At 46.5% G+C, this 24700-nt stretch overlaps 1 protein-coding gene across 6 annotated transcripts in view; it reads left to right on the top strand.

Annotated features, from left to right (window-relative positions):
- The window catches only part of FGF13 (fibroblast growth factor 13), a 204191-nt gene that overhangs the window by 158737 nt on the left and 20754 nt on the right, over positions 1–24700 (top strand). For 4 of the 6 annotated variants that reach the window (XM_087727731.1, XM_087727730.1, XM_087727735.1 and 1 more), the window contains 2 exons: positions 17207–17317; positions 22204–22307. In XM_087727731.1, the coding sequence (XP_087583857.1) occupies positions 17207–17317; positions 22204–22307 (215 nt within the window). Of the gene's footprint in view, positions 1–5160; positions 5266–10825; positions 11408–17206; positions 17318–22203; positions 22308–24700 lie in introns of those variants that run through there. The other 2 variants (XM_087727736.1, XM_087727733.1) reach the window with 2 other exon arrangements.

Raw genomic sequence — 24700 nt, 5'->3', positions numbered from 1 at the left:
GACAGAAGAGGGATGGGAAGATATGGGAGAGAAGGGGGAGGAGAGCATGAGATGAGATGGGTGAGGAGAGGGGAGGAGAGGAAAGAGAAAGGAGAGATGAGAGAAGAGAGAAGAGAGAGAAGAGACAAGGGGATGAGATGGGTGAGGAGAGGAGAGAAGAATGAATGTTTGAATGTTTATTTAATTTGTATGCCGCCCCACTCCCGAGGGACTGATAGAAGAGGGGTGGGAAGAGATGGGAGAGGAGAGGGGGAGGAGAGCATGAGAAGAGATTGGTGAGGAGAGGGGAGGAGAGAAGAGAGAGAGAGAGAGAGAGAAGGAGACGAGATGGAAGAGGAGAGGAGAGAAGGAAGGGGAGATGGGAGGGGAGGGGAGGAAAGGAGAGGATGAGAAGAGATGAATGAGGAGAGGAGAGGAGAAGAGAAGAAAGGGGAGGAGAGGAGGCAGGACCATAGAGGTCTTCAAGTCTGACCCCCTGCCCAAGCAGGAGACCCTATACCATTTCAGACAAATGGTTGTCCAATCCCTTCTTAAAAACTTCCTGGTCTTGGACCAAAGGTCTTTTTTCAAGAGGCAACTGGAAATTTCCGCTTTTTCTTTGGAAGACGTTTCAGAGATGAAGAAGCTTCTTGGATGAGACGCGAAACGTCTTCAAAGAAAAACCAGAAATTCCCACTTGCTTCTTGAAAAAAAGCACCTTTGAGACAACCAGGACCTGGACGACTGAGGTCAGGATCTCCATCGACTTCCAGTAATGGAGCAACCACAACTTCTGGAGGCAACTTCTGTTCCACTGGTTAATCGTTCTCACTGTCAGGAAATTCCTCCTTAGTTCTAGATTGCTTCTCTCCTTGATGAGTTCCCATCCGTTGCTTCTTGACTTGCCCTCACGCAAATAGAATAACAGAAGTACAGGGTTGGAAAGGACCTTGGAGGTCTTCTACTCCAACTCTCTCCACAAGCAGGAGACCCTCTACCCTTTCAGACAAATCTCTTCTTAGAGATTTGTGATGGAGCATTCACAACCTCTGGAGATAAGTTGTTTCACTTATTAATTGTTCCAAATGTCATGAAATTCCTCCTTCTAAGTTGCTTCTCTCGTTGATTAGTTTCCACCCATTGCTTCTTGCCCTGCCCTTTGGGTGCTTTGGAGAATAGCTTGACTCCCTCTTCTTTGGGGCAGCCCCTGAGATATTGGAACACTGCTATCCTGTCTCCCCTGGCCCTTCTTTTCATTAAAATATTATGACAATTATTTATTTGATATTACCTGATATACTTTCCGTCCCTGAAGTATATTGTATAATTGGGCTCTGTTGAAATAACATAACTGGGCCCAGATTTTACGGAAACATTCAGCTGAAGTTTTAGTCATCTTTAGACGATGGGCGAATTGCCATTTAATAAAGTCTGCAAAACCAAATGAACATCGAAAAAAACCACTGATTACATCACAGATATCCAATAAGAAGCATTGATAAATAGTAATAATTATTATAATTGTGCTATGGGTACACAAACACACACACACACACACACACACACACACACACGTTGCATTAGCCAGGCAATTGAGTTAAATGCCCACCAATGCTAAAGTTTTGCTCATTTATTATTCTTGCCAAAATCAGGGAGCAGTTCTTAAAAGCTTTGATCTAAAACAAATAAATAGGCTACAATTACAATCTACTGCATGGACTTCATTCACCACCAGAGAGCAGAGTGAAACCAGCAACCAAATTTGAAAAGGGAAAAAAAAGAATGAAAGCTTCGCATTTTAGCTACAATAACTTAAAAAAAAATCTGCAAGTTGATTTGTTAGGAATGTGTGGGGATGACAGCAAGATCAAACAGCAGCTAATCCTAATTGTAGCTGCACAATTTTCTGGGTTCACAAAGCAAACTCTTGCTATTTCTATCTTTGTCAATATTGTACCAGCAATATGGAGATAGAGGGGAAAGAGAAGGAAATATGAAGGATGCTTGCCTTCTCCCACTCCTCCTCCTCCTCCTCCTCCTCCTCCTCCTCCTCCTCCTCCTCCTCCTCCTCCTCCTCTTATTCTCCACTCTACCAAGCCCATTCCCTTCTAGCACTGATGATGTTCCCTAGTTGGGTCATGGAATGTCTAGAAGAAAACAGCCAAGCTCAGAGAGTAGAAAAGACCTCACAGTTCTCTCCTTCCTTCCTTCTCCTCCATGTTGTCATAATTTCAGATCTTAAGGATATATTTTAATTTTCTGGTTAAAAATACATTGTACCCAAGAACCTGGATATATACAGTAAAGTACTGTGTACAATTTGACCATTGCACTGAAATTAACGTCAATCGGTGCTTGGGGACCAGAGGTGTGCACCGTACCCTAAATTTTATTCTAAAGGAAAGGTGGTGTGTGTGTGTGTGTGTGTGTGTGTGTGAGAGAGAGAGAGAGAGAGAGAGAGAGAGAGAGAGAGGGAGGGAGGGAGAGGGAGAGAGAGAGAGAGAGGGAGGGAGGGAGAGAGAGAGAGAGAGAGAGAGAGAGAGAGAGAGCATTAAACACCACTTTGTCTATAATTATTATTCAACAAGCAGTATTCCGGTTTAATTCCTGGCATCTCCCGTTAAACGGCTCAGCCAGCAGATGGAGGAGAAAGAAAACAGACTTTCTGCCCCGTTGAGTGAGACAATCCTAAATTAATTGGACAAACAGTAGCACTTGGTATAAACCAGCCTCCTCCATGCCAGCTGGCATCCAGGATCACCCCTCCATTCCCAGTCGAAAAGACGCTCTCAGACCTCCGAATCTGTAGAACGAGGGGGCGCCAACGTGGCGGTAAGAGAGAGGTGGCGTTTGGGGCGGCCTTCAGGCCCAGTTAAGCCCCCTGAGCTCCCGCTGGTTGTACTCTCTCTGCCCCACACCTTCAGCCAACTTGATTGTGTGCAGTACGGACACCAGAGTTCCGTGATGGCAAAACTGTGGCGCACGTATCAGAGGTGGCACACAGAGTCCTCCCTGTACGCACATGCACCACCGCCAGCTGCCCTTCTGGTTTCAGTGAGCTCCTTCGTGTTGGCCAACTGGTCGTGGCGGGCACTGGAGGGCTGGGAAATGACCTGAAAATGGCCTGAAAATGCCCCCCAAAACAGGGAGGTTTTTGGAACGCTTTCCAGATTTTCAGGCTGTTTTGGGGCCATTTTAGGCCATTTTTTCAGGCCAAAAATGGCCCTCAAACACCCAAATAAACAGCCTGGGAACAGCCCCAAAAACAGACTGAAAATGGCCCAGAAAATGGCCAAAAAACCGGCATGTGCCCCAGCCAACAGGTCTTTGCATTTATGGGTCTCCGGCAAATGCTCATGTAGGTACATGCATGCATGTTCCACTCAGTGGCACTCAGAAAAGATTTACCATCCCTGCCATAGCTGTTATTCCACAGCTCTGTTATCCAGCTCTGTTCTTCTATTCTATTCCTAGCTGGATTGCCAAAATCCCCAGGAACACCAGAACACGTCACCCCTTTATGAGCCAAGGTGGCGCAGTGGTTAAATGCAGCACTGCAGGCTACTGCTAGATCAGCAGGTCAGCGGTTCAAATCTCACCGGCTCAGGGTTGACTCAGCCTTCCATCCTTCCGAGGTGGGTAAAATGAGGACCCAGATTGTTGGGGGCAATATGCTGACTCTCTGTAAACCGCTTAGAGAGGCCTGAAAGGCCTATGAAGCGGTATATAAGTCTACTGCTATTGCTATTGCTATTGCCTTCTGCTCCCCAAAAAATAGAAATAAACCAACTGCTGATCCACAAGGAAATGTTGGTGCGTCCTCAGAAAAGTTATTTGCATTTCTTTATATTGCACTAAATCAAACTACCCTCCTTGGGCCAGATACATGCAATGAATGTTTGTGTTGCTGCAGAGAGTCTCCCCCTTCAGGGTCTTTTTATGGGGGGCAGAAATTCCGACTTGGGGTCTGCTTCAGCCTCCTGGTGGGGGGCTTTGGGCGAAGGCTGGAGGGAAGCGCTGCTGGTGGCGAAGAGCCGGAGGGCCTCGTTCCAGTGGGACTGCATCATGGCCTGGAACTGGCTGACCATCTCAGCCTGAGGGCCTCGTTCCAGTGGGACTGCATCACGGCCTGGAAGTGGCTGACCATCTCAGCCTGCTGAGCCTCCAGGTGCCGGCACCTGGCCTTGCACTCCCGCGGGTCTTTCCTCTGCTTGGAAAGCCTATGCCCCTAGTCCTCAGTGAGGTGCTTCTGCTGAGCCTCCTTCTCGGCCAGATCCAATTTGAACTGAGCTGTTTTGCCAACTCTTTCTCATGCTGGCTGCTCAGCTCCAGCAACTGCTTCCTGTTGGGGCCCTAAGGAGCCCGGATGGGCAAGGAGTGGCGGGGAGGGGAGGGGCAAGTAGAGGCTGGTGAGGCGCCCCTCAACGTGAGTGGCATCGACTTGGCCACACCCACCCAGTCCCATGACCACCTAGCCACGCCCAGCCACCCAGTCATTAGGCAGATGATATTAGCGGTCCACGGGATTAAAAATGATGCATTTAGTGGTCCCTGAGATCCGAAGGTTTTGGGGACCCTGTTCCAGAAACCCCTTCCCCCTGGTTCACCAATGACCACACCCAGCAAGAGTTGCCTCAAAGAGGCAATTCCCTCCGGAGTTTTGGCAAACATGATTCCTGTAAATGTTTAAAACCCCGTTCATGGATCATCAATAATTCAGCTTAAACCAAATCAGCTTTGATATCCTTTTTTTCCCCCCCCCCCCTCCTCTAAAAGGTTTTTGGGTCTGTTTAGTCCTGATTTGTTTTCTTGTTGTTTTTTCCAACGGAAACATTAAAAAGCCCAGGCCTGAGATCCTGAGGGGGGATCTGATTACACTGAGAGATCATTTCCCTCCCTCGTGATCTCAGATGGGCAAATAAAATCCAGCCTTTTGCAAAAAAAATAAAACAAAACTCACACTGAAGCCAAACCAGCGGCGGCAGCAGCAGCAGCTGAAGGAGAGGAGGAAGTCAAAGGCTTCCACTCCAACTTTGCCAGAAGGCCAACTTCTCAAAGCCATGCATTTTTAATGCACGCTGAGAGTCGTAATGGTCTTCAGCTCCTAATGTCCATTAGTGATCCCGGCATACCACAAAGATGTTTCTAGCCGATACCTTGGAGAATTCTTTCCATCCATCTTTCAACTTTCTCTGAGCTCGCTCGCAGATGAGAGCCGCGATTGAAAGAGGCAGCAGAAGCGGCGGAGGAGAAGGATGGCCCTGGGGTTACGGAAATCATACTCGGGTAAGGAGGAGAAGGAAAGAAGGAAGGCAGAAAGGAAGGAAAGAAAGAAAGAAAGAAAGAGAGAGAGAGAGAGAGAGAGAGAAAGAAAGAAAGAAAGAGAGAAAGAAAGAAAGAAAGAAAGAGAAATAAAGAAAGAGGGAAGGAAGGAAGGAGAAGCAGAAGCAAAGAAGGAGGGAGGGAGGAAAAGGAAAGAAGGAAAAAAAGTGGAGGGAAGGAAAGAAAGAAAGAAAGAAGAAAGGAAGAGAAATAAAGAAAGAGGGAAGGAAGGAAGGAAGGAGAAGCAGAAGCAAAGAAGGAGGGAGGGAGGAAAAGGAAAGAAGGAAAGAAAGTGGAGGGAAGGAAGGAAAGAAAGAAAGAAAGAAAGAGAAATAAAGAAAGAAAGAGGGAAGGAAGGAAGGAAGGAAGGAGAAGCAGAAGCAAAGAAGGAGGGAGGGAGGAAAAGGAAAGGAAAGAAAGTGGAGGGAAGGAAGGAAGGAAAGAAAGAAAGAAAGAACGAAAGAGAAATAAAGAAAGAAAGAAGGAAGGAAGGAAGGAAGGAAGGAAGGAAGGAAGGAGAAGCAGAAGCAAAGAAGGAGGGAGGGAGGAAAAGGAAAGAAGGAAAGAACGTGGAGGGAAGGAAGGAAAGAAAGAAAGAAAGAAAGAAAGAAAGAGAAATAAAGAAAGAAAGAGGGAAGGAAGGAAGGAAGGAAGGAGAAGCAGAAGCAAAGAAGGAGGGAGGGAGGAAAAGGAAAGAAGGAAAGAAAGTGGAGGGAAGGAAGGAAAGAAAGGAAAGGGAGGGAGAAAGGAAGAGAGAGTGGGAGTACTGTTGCAACTTTGAATTGTTACTAAATGAACTGTTGTAAGTTCGAGAACTACCAATAATCTTGGATAGAAAGAAGGAAGGAAAAAAGGAAAAAAAGGAAAGCAGAAGCAGTTTAGAAAGAGGGTAACTTGGGGAAAAACTAAGTAGCTTTTTCTGGGGCCTGCCAATGAAAAGGGAATTTAAAATTCAACGTTTCTCGTGGTCTTCGGGGGGGAGGGGAGATTTATACCGTCTCTTTAGAGCCGGAAACTCCATCAAATAACAATTATTTTATTTAGCGTGCCCCCCCCAAAAAAAAACAACCCCGTTAAAAAGCGCATCACAATTACTTAATCTTAATCTTATTTTCCAATTTAAAGTCAACGCAGGATGGAGTTGCGGACAGAAAGTCTTTGGGGCTGAGATAATAATACCGTGATGCCAACCGGCAGCAAACAGGATTGCAGAGATGGGAGGGGCCTTGCAGGGCATCTGGTCAGATGGTAAATTTCTTCTCCAGCGTAACCAACATGGCTTGTTTTGGGTAACGCAGAATTGCGCAGGGGAGGGGGGAGATTCAGGGAACAGCCGCGTACAACCGAGAATCCTGTTGCGGGACTTGGAATTCTCTTGCATCTCCCAGTTCTAAATGATCCCAAACTTGGGATAGCAGAAATGGGTTTTTTTTGCAAAACTGAGAGAGGAAAAAGCTCTTTGCTTGCAATCAGGTGGCTTCTGGCCCTGGTTGGTTGGCAGCTATTGTTGCGTGGTTTCGTTAAACTTGACATCCGAAGTAGTGGGATGGGATTCCTGGCGAAATCAACTGAATTAACCCAAGCCATATCGTGATTTGAAGATCGGGGATGGCGGGGGGAGCTTATGTGGGTTTGTGAAATCGCAGGCTGAACCAACGCCCTGTGACGGGAAGGGTACCCACGCCGCTCCTTCCTCCGTATTATTCTCCCAAAAACAAAATTAATCGTAATGCTTGCTCATTGCGAACACCAGTGGAATATCATCGTGTCTGTCTTTGCAAATAAATCGCTTCTTTCCCAGATGTCTCTCATCCCGCAAGCCCGCTTCAAATCTTGATTTGGTTTCAGTTTAATAAAATTTGTATGCCGCCCACTCCCATTGGGACTCTGGGCGGCTCACAGGCAAGATAAAAAAAAACATTTTTAAAAAATTAAGATAAGAGAGACAATTATTAAAATTAACACACCATCCATTCTGTCTAAGTGGGGCTGGACATTGATAAACATTGATCCAGTTATCTGTACGCCTTAAACAGAAGAGCCGAGGTGGCGCAGTGGTTAGGGTGCAGTACTTCAGGCCACTTCAGCTGACTGTTATCTGCACTTCAGCGGTTCTAATCTCACCGGCTCAGGGTTGACTCAGCCTTCCATCCTTCCGAGGTGGGTAAAATGAGAACCCGGATTGTTGTTGGGGGCAATATGCTGACTCTGTAAACCGCTTAGAGAGGGCTGAAAGCCCTATGAAGCGGTATATAAGTCTAACTGCTATTGCTATTGCTATTGCTAAACAGACTAGGGGGGGCTTGTACACCACAGAATTGTATATTTGTCCTTGGAATTACCTCCTGGTGCTCCATCCAATCCCCAATCAGGTCTGCTCAGCTCTTTGAGATGAGCCAGAAATAGGAGAAAAGAAGAAAAGACGGCCTTATTTTTTGCTGGATGCCAAACCAAATTTTCCCTCTTTTTGTCGGTCTGGCCTTCCAACAATTTTCAACAAGAAGCTCTATTGTGGGCAGGGAGAATCGGCATTCTGAACTTGGAAACAATTTCTCTTTTTCCCCAAAAAAAGAACATCTTGGAGAGAAACACAAGGCCTCCTTTTCAAAGTGCTCCAAAATGTCTTTTTCCCCCCCCAAAAAAGGAAGGCTCATCGAGGCCACGGCCCGAAAAGGCTGGATGGAAATCCACCTGCTTTTCATCCTCTTCCAAATCTACAAGAAACTTTTTCAGTGGTATTTCTTTTTCTTTTTTTGCCATGACCCAGAATTTGGTACATTTCTTAACGGCCTCCATTGTGTTCCCCTCTTGCATTTGGCTCCAAATAATTGTGGTCTTAATTCTTAGCCGGGGGGGGGGGGGGTAAGGTTTTGTTTGGTGTTCTGTTGCCAGGTGGAATTGACTGCTTTAAGTGGCATGTAAACGTTTTCTGCTGCCTCAAAACTTTTGTGGGTATTCTCTTCGTTGTGGGGGTTGGGGGAATGATCTAAAAGGAGATGGATCCACCTTGAACTGTGAGCCGCCCTGAGTCCCCTCAGGGAAAAGGGCGGCATACAAATAAAGTAAAATAAAAAAATCTGTTCTCCTGAAACAGACTGTGGGGGCTTGTAAACCATGAATTAAATGCATGTAGCGGTACCAACAATTGCGATTTATCAGTAGTGTGGTTGGATAGTGTAACGTTCCCGTGGTTCGCTCATGAGGCCAATGTGGAGAAAAGACACGGACACAACCTTTCTCGGGATGGAGCGACCCAGATTGGGGGTCTGAGAGCCCCTTTTATTGAGATAGGACAAAGGCAGGAGGAGCAATCAGCATGTGATTAAAAACAGCCTGTAAAAGTACAATTTCTAATCTACTGCGTCAGGAAAGTTCTGTCTATATATGGTCAAATCCTGGGCGTCATTGGTAAGGCACATCTCAGGATGTTATGTTATGAACTATCAGGATGTTATGGAGTTTTAGGAGTTTGTTTTCTCCTGTGTGGTTCAGCGTGGCTCTGCAAATATATTACAACATCTCTGCAGCTATATTACAACTATATTACAACATCGTTTCCATAAATAAGAATGATTGTGAAGTCTTTGGTGCTCTCTAAGTTTGGACATTGTATTACCCAACTAGGTAGCATCATCAGTGAGGCAGAGGGGTTTACAGGGCAGAAGAGGAGGAGGGGGAAGAGGAGGACGGGGACAACAACAATGGCAATGATTGTGGGATGCTGGTTGTTTTCTTGCAGACATTTTATTACCCACCTAGGTAACATCATCCAGTTGACTAATGAAACGTCTGCAAGAAAACGATCAAGCTCAGAGAGCACCGAGGTCTCCATAGTTCAACTTTCAACGGCAATTATTCTCTTCTATGGGCATAATAGGGACGCAGTGGCAAAGACGCTGAGCTTGTCAATCTGAAAAGTCGGCAGTTTGGGGAGTTGAAGTCCACAACTCTTAAAGTTGTGAAGGTTGGACGTTCCTGATCTAGGCCATTGATGAATTCCCTCCCACTTCTAGAAAGTCAACCATCCAAGATTGGATTGGTGGATGGCACAGACCACCGATGTCTCCTAAAGAGAATGCTTCATTTGCGAGACGCCATGCGTATTGCTAACGTGGCCACGTAAACACCCTCACGCCGATGGGGATGAGAATCGGGACTTGCTCATGGTGGAGAACCTTGGAATATCTCTTGCAAGCCCAACTGGGAATGTCGCCGTCGGCCATCAAAGATGTAGTTGTTGCATGTGGAGTTTTTGGTTGAGGGGAACTCCAGAACCAAGAGATGGATGCCCAGCAGGATGTTTCCAGAAACAAAGCAGGAAGGGGGATACCTGGTCATCATAATCTGGTTTCATCAAAGATCACAGGGGTCACCAATGGCTATTCGGGCCTCAGAACCCCTGGGAAAGCAGAAGTCCCCCTTTTCATGGAGGAGGAGGAGGAGCTGATTGGGGGTTCCATGCATACCAAGCCCAGGTGTTGCTCAGGGCAACTCTTGCCCCATCTTCAGTGGCTTTTCGTACTAGTATTCTCCAGATCACCTCCTGCTCCGGATTTTTCCAAGCACACTAGGAGGCCAGTAACTCCCGTCCTTCCTCTAGCTCTCGGATCTTACACCGGCTTTTCTCCCACCCCCACCCACCCCTCTCTCTCTTCCCCTCCACCTCCTACCGGCGTCTGCCTGTGGCTTCTCACGGCCGAGGGATCGCCCAGCCTCGCCATACCCGGGGTTTCAAAGCCGTCCCGATCAAATCATAGTTTGGGCGCCGATGTAAATTTTGCGACGGACTTTCTCTATTTGCCCCCCACCCCTTACTCTTTTATTCGGGGGTATCTCTTGGGCAAAAGGAGGACCCCAGAGGGCGCCTCTGCCCAGAGGAGGGGGAGAGCCCTTCGGACCGTGCGCTCCCTCTCCTCTTCCTCTTCCTCCTCCCTGCGCACCGAGCCCAGCTTCTGCATTCATGCCAGAGAGGGGGAGGAGGGATCAGAGCCGCCCGGGGCTTTTGCCGCGTCGCTTCCTCCTCCTCCTCCTCCTCCTCCTCCTCCTCCTCCTCCTCTCTTCTCCTCCCTTCGCCGCCGCGCAGCGCCTGGAGGAAAGCGCAGCCTCGGTCGCCCGACGCTGCTGTTGCTACTGCTGCTGTCGAAGGAAAATCCCGACCGACCGCCCGTTGGCTCGCTTGTCGCCGCCTCCTCCTCCTCCTCCTCCTCCGCCTCTCCCGTTGCAGAGCGCGCTCTCGCCTTCCCCCAAAAGACGCCAAAGCCTCGCTCCGTCCGACAGCTTTCGGGAGATGCTGCGGCGAAGGCTCCCCCGCTGAGCAGGACTCTCAACCAAGCCGTCCTCCCCGCGGCGGAGAACACCCCCAGCCTCCTTAGGAGCCGTTCTCCGGAGTAGGGACTCCAAGGCGCGTGTCGGGAGCCCACCCGGAGCCCCTTCTCCGGTGCCGCGGGGTCTTCTTAACAGGTTGTCTGCTCGCCGGACAGAGAAGGGGAGCAAGGAGGAGCCGATTCAGCCGGGGACAGGCGCCGGGCGCCGGTGCTGCGCCAGGGCGCCCGTGCGCATTTGGAGCCGTCCGGGGACCTGTTGGGTGTCCCGCTCCGGTTTCGCTGAAGGAAAAACGAACTTGGCGTCCCGGGATCGAAGTTCTTGCGTTGCAGCGGCCGGGCCACCGCCTTTGAGAAGGGGGGGACCACCCTTCCCTCCCTCCCCGTCCCTCCGTCGCCCAAGGGCGCACGCCTTTCCCTTCTCCGCCGCCGGCCTCCCTCGGCGGGCACCCCGGGAGCGCGGGGAGACGGCCTAGCCCGCCGTCCCGCCGCTTCCTTTTCCTAGTTCCCGAGGGGCAGCGAAAGCAGCATGCTGGGGGCCTCCCCCGCAGGCAGCGCCCGCAGCCCCGCCAAGTGACCCTCCAGGGTGGCGGCTATGGCGGCAGCCATCGCCAGCTCCCTGATCCGCCAGAAGAGACAAGCGAGGGAGCGCGAGAAGTCCAACGCCTGCAAATGTGTCAGCAGCCCCAGCAAGACCAAGACCAGCTGCGCCGACAAGAAGAAGCTCAGCGTCTTCTCCCGGGTCAAGCTTTTTGGCTCCAAGAAGAGGCGGAGAAGGAAACCAGGTGAGGGGATGGACCCAGCCTGGGGGCGAGGGGTGGGGGTTTGCTGAGTGTGCAGCGGGGGTCGCGGGCGGGACTGTTGCTTCCCTGGAGTGGTGGACACCATGGGTCTTGTCCTCCTCCACTCCCAAGCTTTGGCCAGGTGTCTCAATGGGGAATGCTGCAGTCTCCCAACCCTTGGGATGAGTTCTCCTGACCCAAAGAAGCCCGGCTGCATTTTAATTGGGGGGGGGGGGTACCTTGAGCCTTGAAGGCTGAGGGTTCATGCCAAGAAAGCCACCAGCATATCTTGAAGGAAAGCAACTCCCCCTGGGGTGGGGGGTCTCAGGAACCTAGTTCTTGGAGAATGCTGGGGCAGCTGTCCCTTGTGTGGAAGGCTCTTCCACCAAGAGATCTTTCCTTTCAGTGGTGAATGAGGCAAGGTTAGGGTCAATTCTCAACTCCAGGAGCAAGAGAGGAGGTGGGACCTTCCGTGGTATCTCCAGTTCACCTCTCAGTTGAAGAGACGGTTGGATCAACATGAATGCTTAACATGTGGCAGGAGTGAGGGGTTCTAGGATCTGAACCTAAGAGGTCTCCTCCTTCACGTCTTAGGCTACATAAGACATTTGTTGGACTCGGAGAGAGAAGGGTGGATGCTTGATGGCTTGGCTTATTCTCTGGTTGGAATGTGAGCCAAATTGTGAGGGACACCTTCAGCCGAGTTTGGTCTGGACTAGCTTCCTGGACCATTGGCTGGCTATGGGAGCTGTAGTCCAATTTACCTGGGCTGGTTTGATGGTGAAGCTATTCTAATTCTTCTTCTTTAGGTTCAGAACTACAGAAGATGAGACACGGATCTTACCCGTGTCTCCTTTCTCAATGGTCTTCCTTGCCCAAAATCAAGGCGAGCCATCTTTGTAAGTTACAGTGGCGGTGTTGGATGGAACTGAGCAGGTGATAGTCATCCAACGGTGGATCTCAAAAGAGATCCCTCTGCCACCCTTGGTGAGATCTCTTGCAGAAATGATCAGAGGCCCAGTGGTCAGTTTATGTCAAGGGACCAGTCATAAGAAATGGAGGGGGGAACAGCTGATTGATGGCTTTGGAGAAGACTCAAAGACGGGGAAGGTTAGACCAGTCTGTGGATGAGATGATCCATGGAACTCATGTGCCGGGAAAGTGGTACATTGAGTGCAGGACACCAGGAACATATAACCAGAAGCTCACTCTAAGTGTTACATCTCACCTGCGAGCTTTCAAGCTGCCTTAACAGGAGGGGGAATAATGTTATGCTTCACTGTGGTATTGTTTGTGTGATGGTTTTGCAACCCACATAATAGAATGGCGCCTTGTACTGGATGCCCAGATTGGCACTGGCGTTAACTTGGCATAAGTCAATTTTCACAAAATGCCAGACTTATATAGCCACATTGTCAAATGTCCTGTGTGAAAAATTACAGTCAGCTTTCCTCTTCTTTGCTGTTCAGAATTCAGCCAAGCTAGAGTTGTTGGTTTTTTATTTTTTGCATTGCATTGCATTGCATTTCAAACATGCGCAGGGTTTAAAAAAACCAGCGGGCAAGTAGAATGTGAAGAACTTCACCCCCTTCGCTTTTTAGACGGTATTAGTGGTTTTTTAAAAAAAGAAAGATATAGTCCTCTTTCTGTTCCCAAACTATTTTCTTCCCTCTTCTGCTGCCCACCAAGTCATTTCATTTTGGGGGGGAAGAGGAAGCTTCTAAAAAGAAAAAGAAAATAGCAAAAACTCCTTGATTTTTTTAAATAATATTTTGAGGTTGGAAGAACATGATTTAACCCAGGGAATCATCACATTTTGCAGAAGATCAGCAAGAATGCCCATGTTCTGGGCTTTAACAAAAGTCAAACCGGGGTGGTCTCCTTCACCCAATCCTATGGCATGATTAAAATATAAAAGCTAAAGGGGGGCATCCATTAATCAGCCTTTTTCTTTTATTCTAAAGAAGAAGAAACCCAATCCAAACATTTTTGAAATCTCCCTCAGAGGAAAGAAACACCTGGTGGGGGGGGGGGGGCGAGGAAACCGAGGTGGCTTTGCATATTCAAGGATTTGCATATTCCAGATTTGTCACAAATAAACAAAACCCCAGGGTGGGGTTCATTTGATTTATTGGTATGCCATCCTCCACGGATACAAGCAGAGATGGCCAGCTCTCACCAGCTGTCCCTAAGCAATCTGCAAATAAAAGCCTTTTGCATGCAGGCTTTGCAAATAAATAAACAAACTGGGCTTGCGAAGGGATTGGAAAAGAGGAAGAAGGGCTACAAGGAAGAGAAATCTGGCTTTCTTTAGGTCTGACACACACACACACACACACACACACACACACACACCGGTCAGCCTGCACGCACAGAAGAGCCAGTTCTAGGTTTGATGGAAACCACAGGCTGTTTTAATTGTTACGCAGCAACGGAATTTGCTATCCAGGGAAAAAGACATCCTGGAGCTCCAACACAGCTGGCCTCCAAGGAGAACAGCTACGCAACACAAGTGTCTTCAAAACCCTGTTGGCCACTGACTGAGGGATACACAACTTTTTTTTTTTATTTCCCTGTGGAACAGTCCTCCTTGGAACCGTAGACCTAACTCCAGGTTAGGTTATAGTATAGTCTAGCCTTTATTGTACTTGTACAAAATAAATACAATGAAATTGGTTGTCTCAAAGGGTGTGGTTTTCTTCCCTCCACCCCCCCCCCCCAAATTACAACTGGACTTTCTTTCTTTGAAAACGTTTCGCTTCTCATCCCCGAAGCCTCTTCGTTTCCAGCTGACTGGTGGGGAATGGAAGGGTTTGTGTTCGGCAAACAGGACTGATTTGATTGATTTGATTTGATTTGATTTGTATGCCGCCAACTCCCGAAGGACTCCGGGCGGCTCACAATAGACAAGGGAAAGGGGGAAAACTAGACAAAGACAACACTTTAAAAAACAAAACCACAACATTCACAATTTCCGTGGGGCTGGATATTTCACAGGCCCCCTGGCCAGCTGGAGCAGCCAGGACTTGGTGGCTTTGCAGAAGGCCGGGAAGATAGTAAGGGTCCGGATCTCGACAGGGAGATCATTCCAGAGGGCTGGAGCTGCAATAGAGAAGGCTCTCCCCGGGGGGGTCGCCAGCCGACATTGGCTGGCAGATGGAATCCGGAGGAGACCTAACCTGTGAGATCTAATCGGTCTGAGGGAGGTAATCGGCAGGAGGCGGTCTCTCAGGTACCCAAAGAATATAAATCTTATTTAAATCTTATATATAAATCTTTCCATTCCCTACCAGTCAATTAGAACCGAAGAAGCTTCTGGAGTGAGAAGCAAAAGGTTTTCAAAGGAAAAATAAACCATAAGAAAGTCCAGTTGACGTTTGGGAAAGCAGCTTTGGGATAACCATGGCATGGATGGCTGAGAATCACCGTAGACAACCAGATTGTCATTTTAAGTGGATTGCGACTAAAGAGATGTGACGTAGTTACATCCCTGGCATATATGTTATTATTTGTCCTTTTGGTCATGTGAAACCACTTTTTGGAGTCCTTGTGGGGCAGGGGTCTTTGATGGTTTCCAGAAGCTCTTTGTGAGCGTGGGACCTTCACTTTAAAACTCTTATCATAAATATTGACGTCTTAATCCTGCTCTCTTCCTTAAGTGTACACCTAAAGTGAGTTGCACTCTGGGGTGGGAATCAGATTAACGGGGTCGCGTGGTCAGGGAGCAGATTTCGCAAAGCAGGTTGTGTCTATTCAGATCTTGGTTAGGCGATATGGGAAAAAGTTGTTTTCAGTGGTTTGAGAATAGAACCCGCAATTTATTTTGACTGGAGTTGACTTGTGCTTTCCTAAGTGGGTTTTGATCTAAGACAGCACCTCAACGGTCATGTCAAACTAACTGTGATGTATGCCTTGGCGGTATTTTCTGGAAGGAGTTTTCCTTTGATGTTATACATGAGGATGAGTCCACATTTTTCGTTCGGCTCTCCGAGGTCTTTGGGGTATTTCTATAGATTTGGTTCAAGGAGGACCTGTCAGTTGGTTGTTCCAGCAAGATTAACACCCGTGGTGCTGTGTGAAGAGGTTTTGTGGTTGCGCCATGAGGTGGTTTCCCTCTTTGAAGGACTATTGGAGCATGGATGAATTTCCCCAGCTTGAGGAAGCTTGCGTGCAAATGTTGAGATTCTGTGTTGAATGTGGTCAACAGCCAAAAAATATTGAAAAGATTAGCAGGTTTCCTGACCAATAGGAACAATCATAACTCGTGGACAATCCTAAAAAAAATGATTCTTTGAAGTCGCGACTCTTGAGTTTTGGACATGACCAACTTTACTAAAGTCATGGCGGCTCTTAAGATTTTATCGGCCAGGCAATAATTAGTGGGGTTCACAGCTACTCTATAAACCAGAGGTCTTCAAACTTGGCAATTTTAAGACTTGTGGACTTCAACTCCCAGAATTCTCCAGCCAGCTGTGCTGAAGTCCACAAGTTTGGGGAGCCCTGCTATAAACAAACCCAAATGGTTAGATTCATACAATGCTCTATGCCTCAGACAAACACTGATCTGTGCCATCACCTATTCATAGGCTGGGAAGCCATGTGTGATCAACTAGCAACTATTTTAGCAAGCCTGTTTCTCTCTCAAAGAATCTCAGATCGTAAAAAAAAATGTTTCCTTCTAGCTGGTGCCATTCTACTTTTAATAGAAATCCAGGTTTTGTTCCTTCGGCCATATAATATGTTGGAATTTTGATCCTCTATGAAGTTTTTCAGGATTCAATGTCAGCCACAGAACTTTATAGCCTGCAAAGCAGTTGCTGTCCAAGGTGCTGATTTTCTCTCTGTGTGTCTCTCTCTCTCTGTGTCTCTTTGTCTCTCTCTCTCTCTCTCTCTCTCTCTCTCATACACACACACACACAAACACGAGAGAGAGAGAGAGAGAGAGAGAGAGAGAGAGAGAGAGATCCCTCTCTCTGTCTATCTATCTGTCTGTATACAATATCTATCTTGTCCATTTATCTACCTGCCTGTCCTTCCTTCCTTCCTTCCTTCCTTCCTTCCTTCCTTCCTTCCTTCCTTCCTTCCTTCCTTATCTATCTATCTATCTATCTATCTATCTATCTATTTATCTATTTTGTGCATTATCTACCTGCCTGTCCTTCAGTCCTTCCTTCCTTCTTTCCTTCCTTCCTTCCTTCCTTCCTTCCTTCTCTATCTGTCTGTCTGTCTGTCTGTCTATCTATCTATCTATCTATCTATCTATCTATCTATCTATCTATCTATCTATCTATCTATTTTGTCCATTATCTACGTGCCTATCCTTCAGTCCTTTCTTCCTTCTTTCCTTCCTTATCTATCTATCTATCTATCTATCTATCTATCTATCTATCTATCTATCTATCTATCTATCTAGTCCATTTATCTATTTGCCTGCCCTTCCTTCCTTTCATCCATCTGTCCTTATTATCTATCTATCTATCTATCTATCTATCTATCTATCTATCTATCTATCTATCTATCTATCTTATCCATTATCTACCTGCCTACCTTCCTTCTTTCCTTCCTTACCTCCTTACCTACCTATCTATCTATTCTATCTACCTACCTACCTACCTACCTACCTACCTACCTACCTACCTACCATCTATCTCAAATCGTAGGAAAGTTTCTAATCCCATTTCTTTCTTCTGGGGGGGAGGGGAGCCCGAGGCAAAGCTTTTGGCCTGCTTGCACCCAACATGAATACGACAACAGATTCCGGCTTCTCACCTTTCCTCTCCTTGTTTGCTTTTGTTCTTCCAGAGCCACAGCTGAAAGGCATCATCACAAAACTTTACAGCCGGCAAGGATATCATTTGCAGATGCAAGCAGATGGAACCATTGACGGAACGAAAGAGGAAGAAAGCACATACAGTGAGTATATTGTTAGGCACGCCAGAGCCGGTGCGGTTTGTTTGCACAATCTGCCGGCAGTCCATATGCACGGGTGTTTTTTTGAAGGCTGGGCTCATTTGGAAGGAACGTCATCGCTGCGTTGGTGTTTGCTGTTCCACCTGCCGGAGAGAAACACTTAGACACGAGATAAACCTGCAGAGGTAACTCTGAGTCCTGCAAAAGTGGCCCAAATGTTATCTCCATGGACATCTATGGATGCATTCACCCTCGGTTTATTTTGGGGTGGGGCTTTTAACGGCCCATTCAGGAAAGCTTCCTTTCCCATTGCAGGTTTTTTTTATTTTTTATTATTTTATTATTTTAAACACATAAGCACATCAACAAAAACAAACACATAACTTAAAAGCAACATAGGAACAATAAGTTCCATCGTATATCATACGGCAGTTCCGAATCGGTTTCTTTGCAGTTAGTGTTTTCCCTTCTATACATTTCTATCTTGCGTTCATAATCTCCTTATTCGTTATCCATGTACAATTCTTTCTTTCTTTATACTTAGCTACTTATGACTAAATATTATTTACCTATATTATGCTTTATATTTTTACTGTCATTTATTCTCTTACATACAGATTATAGATATACATTCACATAATTATTCTTTTTCTTTGCCATTCTTATATTATTATTATTCCATTTGGAAGGTTATAAGGTATAGTTTAAAATGCTTTGTTTACCATCCTTCGCACCTGCTAAGACACCACCTTGTTTTCTCTTTCTTTTCTTTTCTCCCTCCCTTCCTTCTCTACTTCCTTCCTTCCTCGTCTCCGTCCCCTTCTTCCTTCCCTTACCTCTTCCCTACTCCTACCCTTTTTCTTCTCCTTCCTATCTTCTCTCCTTCTCTTTCTTTCTCTTCCTCCCTCCTCTTCTTCTTTTTCTCTCCTTTCTACCCACCTTCCCTTACCTCTTTCTTCTTCCCTTACCTCTCCTCCACATTTCTTCTTCCACTCCTACTTTCTCTCCTTCTCTTCCTCTCTCTTCTACCCTCCACTCCTTTCCTTTCCTTCGTCCTTCAATTCTCTACTTCCTTCCTCCCCTCCTTTCCTTCCTTCTTCCCTTCCTTTCTTTTTCTATTGTTATAGGTGTCTCTTTCACCCATTGCAGTTTTACATGACTTAAAAAGGATACTGCTATGGTCATGGCAGAATAAGGAGAATTAAATGCTACCAATTATGTGGTGGTGGTGGTGATGATGGTGGAGGCAATTAATCCTGTTGGCCATTTTGTTTCCATAAATCCTGAGGTTCCGTTCCATTTGTCTCCCTTCCCCTTCCGCTGTGTTACGGTGTGCAACGGAGCATTCGTACATTTCAGTAAATAGGACGTGTATGAATTTGGGGGGGTGGGGGTGGAATAACCTTTTGAGTGTGGCGGTGCACAGATTAAGAACCGATTTCAATTCTTCCCCCTCCGATGCAAACCATTTACGGTTTCGAAAAGAGAAGCTTATCGTTCTCGCCCAAGTAATGCATGGCGTGAAATAGAACAGCCTGCTTCCAGGCTCCTGAAATTTAGGACAGAGATAAGATGGCCATCTCTTCTACACACACACACACACACACACACACAGAGAGAGAGAGAGAGAGAGAGAGAGAGAGAGAGAGAGAGAGAGAGAGAGAGGTTTCAATTTCTTTTTTTGCTCTTCTGTTCTCCAGTAAAGACGACAGTGGCATTTCAAAGAGGCCCAACAGAAGTCATGTATGTATCCACAACTGAGATTAGGAGAACATCTTCAGTTTTGATTAGGAGGGGCTGGTTGTATGTTCCCGTGGAAGTCAACAGTAGCCATATTTCTGGGAACTTTAGGCAAACACCTTCTCTGCTAGCTTTAAGGATTTTCAGAGGATTCGGTGAAAGAGAATGCATGATTCAATGCTGAAGGTCCCATCTCGCTTCCTACTCCTGTTGGAAAGGATGAGGAAACATCTCCATCCGAAAGGTTGACGAGCTACTGCTGTCATAGGGCAACTTGCAATCTCAGATCTGCCCACAATCCATCCATGCACCCATTCATCCCTCTATCCATTGATGCGTCCGTCCATCCATCCATCTATTTGTAGAACAAGAAATTTGTGGAATGATTTCCTAACAATCTGAAGCAAGAAATAGGCAGCAAATGGAATCTGGAATTTTAGATCTGCACCCATCCTTCCTTCCTTCCTTCCTTCCTTCCTTCCATCCTTCCATCCATCCATCCATCCATCGGTCCATTTATAGATCAAGAGAACCCTCTAAAGTTTGTGGAATGATTTCCTAACAATCTGAAGCAGGAAATAGGCAGCAAATGGAATCTGGAATTTTAGATCTGCACCCATCCTTCCTTCCTTCCTTCCATCCATCCATCCATCCATCCATCCATCCATCCATCGGTCCATTTATAGATCAAGACACCCCTCTAAAGTTTGTGGAATTATTTCCTAACAATCTGAAGCAAGAAATAGGCAGCAAATGGAATCTGGAATTTTAGATCTGCACCCATCCTTCCTTCCTTCCTTCCTTCCTTCCATCCTTCCATCCATCCATCCATCCATCCATCCATCCATCAATCCATCGGTCCATTTATAGATCAAGAGACGCCTCTAAAGTTTGTGGAATGATTTCCTAACAATCTGAAGCAGGAAATAGGCAGCAAATGGAATCTGGAATTTTAGATCTGCACCCATCCTTCCTTCCTTCCTTCCTTCCTTCCTTCCTTCCTTCCATCCATCCATCCATCCATCCATCCATCGGTCCATTTATAGATCAAGAGACCCCTCTAAAGTTTGTGGAATGATTTCCTAAAAATCTGAAGCAGGAAATAGGCAGGAAATGGAACCGAAGACTTAAAATAGGGTTGAACGCAATTTTAAAAGTCTTCCCGTCCCCCAAGGTATTTAAAATACCTTCAAAAAATCTTGGAGAAAGGCAGAAAATTCTAGCCCATTCATTTGACCTGGCCCTTGTAGCATGGGCCCAGTCATGGCAACTTTGCCATCTCCTATATCAGAGGCTATCCAACCCACGCAGAGACAGCCCCGTTGGATGGAAGTTACACCCCCATCAAATACGACTTCAGCCATTCCTAATTTTGCCTGCTCTGTTTTGGCACTGGAGGAATTTCTGCTGGAAATTCTTGGTCTTTTATCTACAGCTTCTCTGGAAAGTTTGACAGCAATTTGCGCAATTTTTGGCAACGGCTAAATAATATGTCTTGATGTTACGTCAGCTTTTACCAGCCAGCAACGCTTCCCCTGCCCTGAGTATGAAATATTGCCGAAATCTTTGGAGTGTTGCAAGGAATTATGCAGAGTAGAACTGTTTGGCTTGGACGGCTGCATGATGCCTGGGAATGAACCAGCCAAATCAACTGATTTCTGCAGAAAGGACATTCCTTTTAGACACATCCAGTGGAATATCTGCTTTGGTTAAAGAACCATTCTGTGCTGGCTTAGGTAAAGGCAAAGATTCCCCTCGCACATATGCTAGGTTGGCAGAAGCTGGAACAAGTAACGGGAGCTCACTTCGTTACGCGGCGCTAGGGATTCGAACTGCTGAATTGCCGACCGTTCTGATCGACAAGCTCAATGTCTTAGCCACTGAGCCACCACATCCCTTAGTGTTGGCTTTGGTGTCCCCATTTTTTGATATAGGCAAAATGGGAAGGATCGTCCCGTCGCTATTCTACCTTAACCTGCTCTCTGTACTTAAATGGGATCGTGACCCGTCAAAACCGTGGTCCACAAAAGTGCGCTCGACGAAAGCGCGCATTTGACGTCATCACAGCGCGACGAAAAAAATTAAAAATTGAAATAAAAATAAAATTAAAGCAAGCCGATTCACATAAAGGTAAGGGTTAGGTTAAGGGTTAGGGTTAGGGTTAGGTTAAGGGTTAGGGTTACGTTTAGCGTTAGGTTAAGGGTTAGCATTAGGTTTAGCATTAGGTTAAGGGTTAGGTTTAGGGTTAGATTTAGGGTTAAGTTAAGGGTTAGGTTTAGGGTTAGGTTTAGGGTTAGGTTTGGGGGGGTTAGGGTAAGGTTTTCGCTTTATTTTTACATTTATCGATCACAGCGCGATGTTTTCGTCGCGCTGTGATGACGTCACGTACGCGCTTTCGTCGAGCGCGATTTTGTCGTCCGCGGTTTTGTGGTGGAACCAAATGGGATAATTAATTTAGAGAACAGATTGGATCTCCAGATAGTGGAAGAAGATGCTCACTTGTTACATGGATTCTAACGTTGTTTGGGTGACTTCAGACTCTCTTCCCTGCTGGTAGCTCGGGGCTGATGGAGTTGAGAAATTGTCGACCGGCTTGGGAAAATGAAACAGGCAATTTTGGTTCTTTATTTATCTGGGAAATGTATATTGCCACCTACTCACATATGGAGACTCAAGGCGGCCTAATGGTAAAGGTTCCTCTTGCACATATGTGCTAGCCGTTCCCAACTCTAGGGGGCGGTGCTCATCTCCGTTTCAAAGCCAAAGAGCCAGCCCTTTCCGAAGACGTCTCTGTGGTCACGCATGACTCAACGCCGAAGGAGCACAGAGCGCTGTTACCTCCCCAGCAATCGTGATCCCTATTTTTCTACTTGCATTTTTTACGTGCTTTCGAACTGCTACGTTGGCAGAAGTTGGGACAAGGAACGGGGGAGCTCACTCTGTTACCCGGCACTAGGGATTCGAACCGCTGAACTGCCGACCTTTCTGATCGACAAGCTTAATGTCTTAGCCCCTGAGCCACTGTGTCCTGACTAGGCAGCTTACTGGAAATTAAAATCACAATATAAAAGAAATAAAAGTAATAAAATAATTACCTCCTACCCCGGCAACAACACCTAACTTTATTCTTCTTTCTGTTTCCATCCTAGCTATTTTCAACCTCATCCCGGTGGGCTTACGCGTTGTGGCTATCCAAGGGGTTCAGACGAAGCTGTATTTGGCGATGAACAGTGAAGGCTACTTATACACATCCGTAAGTCTCTGTTTTCCGTCCGTTTTTTTTTTCCAATGGGATTGTCTACCTTGCGTTGAACCCCGAAAGAATACAGGTAGCCCTCAGCTTACGACCCCGAAATTTCGGTTGCTAAGTGAGATGTTTGTCCAGTGCGTTTTGCCCCGTTTTAGGATTTTTCTTGCCACCGTTGTTAAGTGAATCACTGCTGTTGTTAACTCGGGAACACGATTGTTGAGGGACTCCGGCTTCCCCGCTGATCAGACGATCACAAGAGGGGATCGCGTGAACCCCCCTTTGGGACACTGCAACCGTCATAAATGTGAGCCAGGGGGCCAAGTGTCTGAATTTTCATCACGTGACCATTGGAGAGGGAGCAAGGGTGCTAAGTGTGAAAAGAGGTTATAGATCGCTTTTTTTCAGTGCTGTGGAAACTACGGACAGTCACTGTCGTAAGTCGAGGTCTATCTGTAGAAATTGGACAATGACTTGATCAGAATGGTATAAGCTATAAGGTGCCTAGCCTTGAGCAGAGGGTTGGACTAGAAGACCTCCAAGGTCCCTTGCAGCCCTAGGATTATATGTTCTGCATTCTAAATTCCATATTTCTTTAGGAAAGTTTAGAGCAGTGTTTCTCAACCTTGGCCACTTGAAGATGTCCGGACTTCAACTCCCAGAATTCCCCAGCCAGCATTCGCTGGCTGGGGAATTCTGGGAGTTGAAGTCCGGACATCTTCAAGTGGCCAAGGTTGAGAAACACTGGTTTAGAGAGTGCCTCTAAATCTTAGTTTATTCAAGTATATTTATCCGGAGGATGCAAACGACTCCATTGAATTAACGTTGAATCCCTTACTGTCGGGTTGACTTTCCTGCTCACCTCGGGTGAACTGTGGGAATTTAAGAGTAACTAAGCAGGAAAATGTCATAAGCTAATATGAATATTATTTCCACTTTTTTATGGCTGCGAGTTATGAATAAAATAAGCGCCTACAACAGTCAGAAGAAGGCGATATTAAAGAGATTTGTCTGATCAGGCTCTGACAGGCTCCTTCCCGACTGGCAATAAGTAGATTCGAGGTCTGCTTCTGATCTGATATTCGAAAAGATATTTTGTGTGGCATTTGATCTTGGGGTTTTTTCTTCTTATATGTTTAATAAAGAACATTCAATCATCTTTGCTTGATGATGGAGGGAAAGGGAAAGGGAGGGAGGGAGAAAGAAGGGAGGGAGAGAGAGAGGGAGGGTGGAAAGGAAGGAAGGAAAGAAGGAAGAAAAAGAAAGAGAAGGGAGGGAAGGAGAAGGAAGGAAGAGATGGAAGGAAGGAAAGGAGGGGGGAAGGAAGGAAGGAAAGGGAAGGGAAGGAAGGAAGGAAGAGAGAGAGAGAATGGAGGGAGGGAGAAGGAAGGAAGAGATGGCAGGAAGGAAGGAAGAAAGAAAGAGAGAGAGACAGAGAGAGAGAATGGAGAGAGGGAGAAGGAAGGAAGAGATGGAAGGAAGGGAGGTCAGGAAGGAAGGGACGTAGGAAGAAAGAAGAAAGAAAGAAAAAAGAAAGAGAGGGAGAGAGAGAGAATGGAGAGGGAGAAGGAAGGAAGAGATGGAAGGAAGGAAGGGAGGTCAAGAAGGAAGGGACGTAGGAAGAAAGAAAGAAAGAAAGAAAGAAAGAAAGAAAGAAAGAAAGAAAGAAAGAAAGAAAAGAGAGGGAGAATGGAGAGAGGGAGAAGGAAGGAAGAGATGGAAGGAAGGAAGGGAGGTCAAGAAGGAAGGGACCTAGGAAGAAAGAAAGAAAGAAAGAAAGAAAGAAAGAAAGAAAGAAAGAAAGAAAGAAAGAAAGAAGAAAAGAGAAGAGAGGGAGAAGGAAGGAAGGAAGGAAACATCTTTAAAGGGTTGCCTTTCTTGAGATATTCAATTCATTAATTAATTTTATGGGTGACTTCTAAAAAAAACACAATGAAAGGCTGAAGCCTGAAGCCAATGAATCTTGATGTTGCAAATGTCGGCTTAAGGAAATTTGGTTAATGTGCGCTGTTCATCGCCCCCTCAGCCAAGCCTGGCTGACCATTGGCTCTTCGGCATCACCCACCCCAATCTAGCTTGCGGTGTTATAAAGAAGACGGCAGGGCAGGTTTGGGATGAATTATTCATGGCATCTTTTCGTTTCTGGAGAAGAAGCTAGCCTTAAATTGCAACCCGTAAATATGAACGCTGGTGTCGCGGAGTTAACGCGTTGGACTAGCCCCAAGGAAACCTAAGCTATCTTTAGCTCCTGAATCCCCTGGGTGATTTGGGACCAATCGGACTGACTGTCTTCTCGGCTCAACTTAAATCACCCAGAACAAAAGGCAGGGTCAACTCTCATGAATGAATAGATTAAAATAAAACTCATCGTCCCCATCTAGCCGGTCTCTCTCTCTCTC

Source organism: Thamnophis sirtalis, unplaced genomic scaffold (assembly GCF_051295495.1).
Source record: "Thamnophis sirtalis isolate CommonGarterSnake01/CBP01778 unplaced genomic scaffold, rThaSir2_p1.2 scaffold_13, whole genome shotgun sequence".
NCBI lineage: Eukaryota > Metazoa > Chordata > Lepidosauria > Squamata > Natricidae > Thamnophis > Thamnophis sirtalis.
This window is presented reverse-complemented; position numbering and strand designations above follow the sequence as displayed.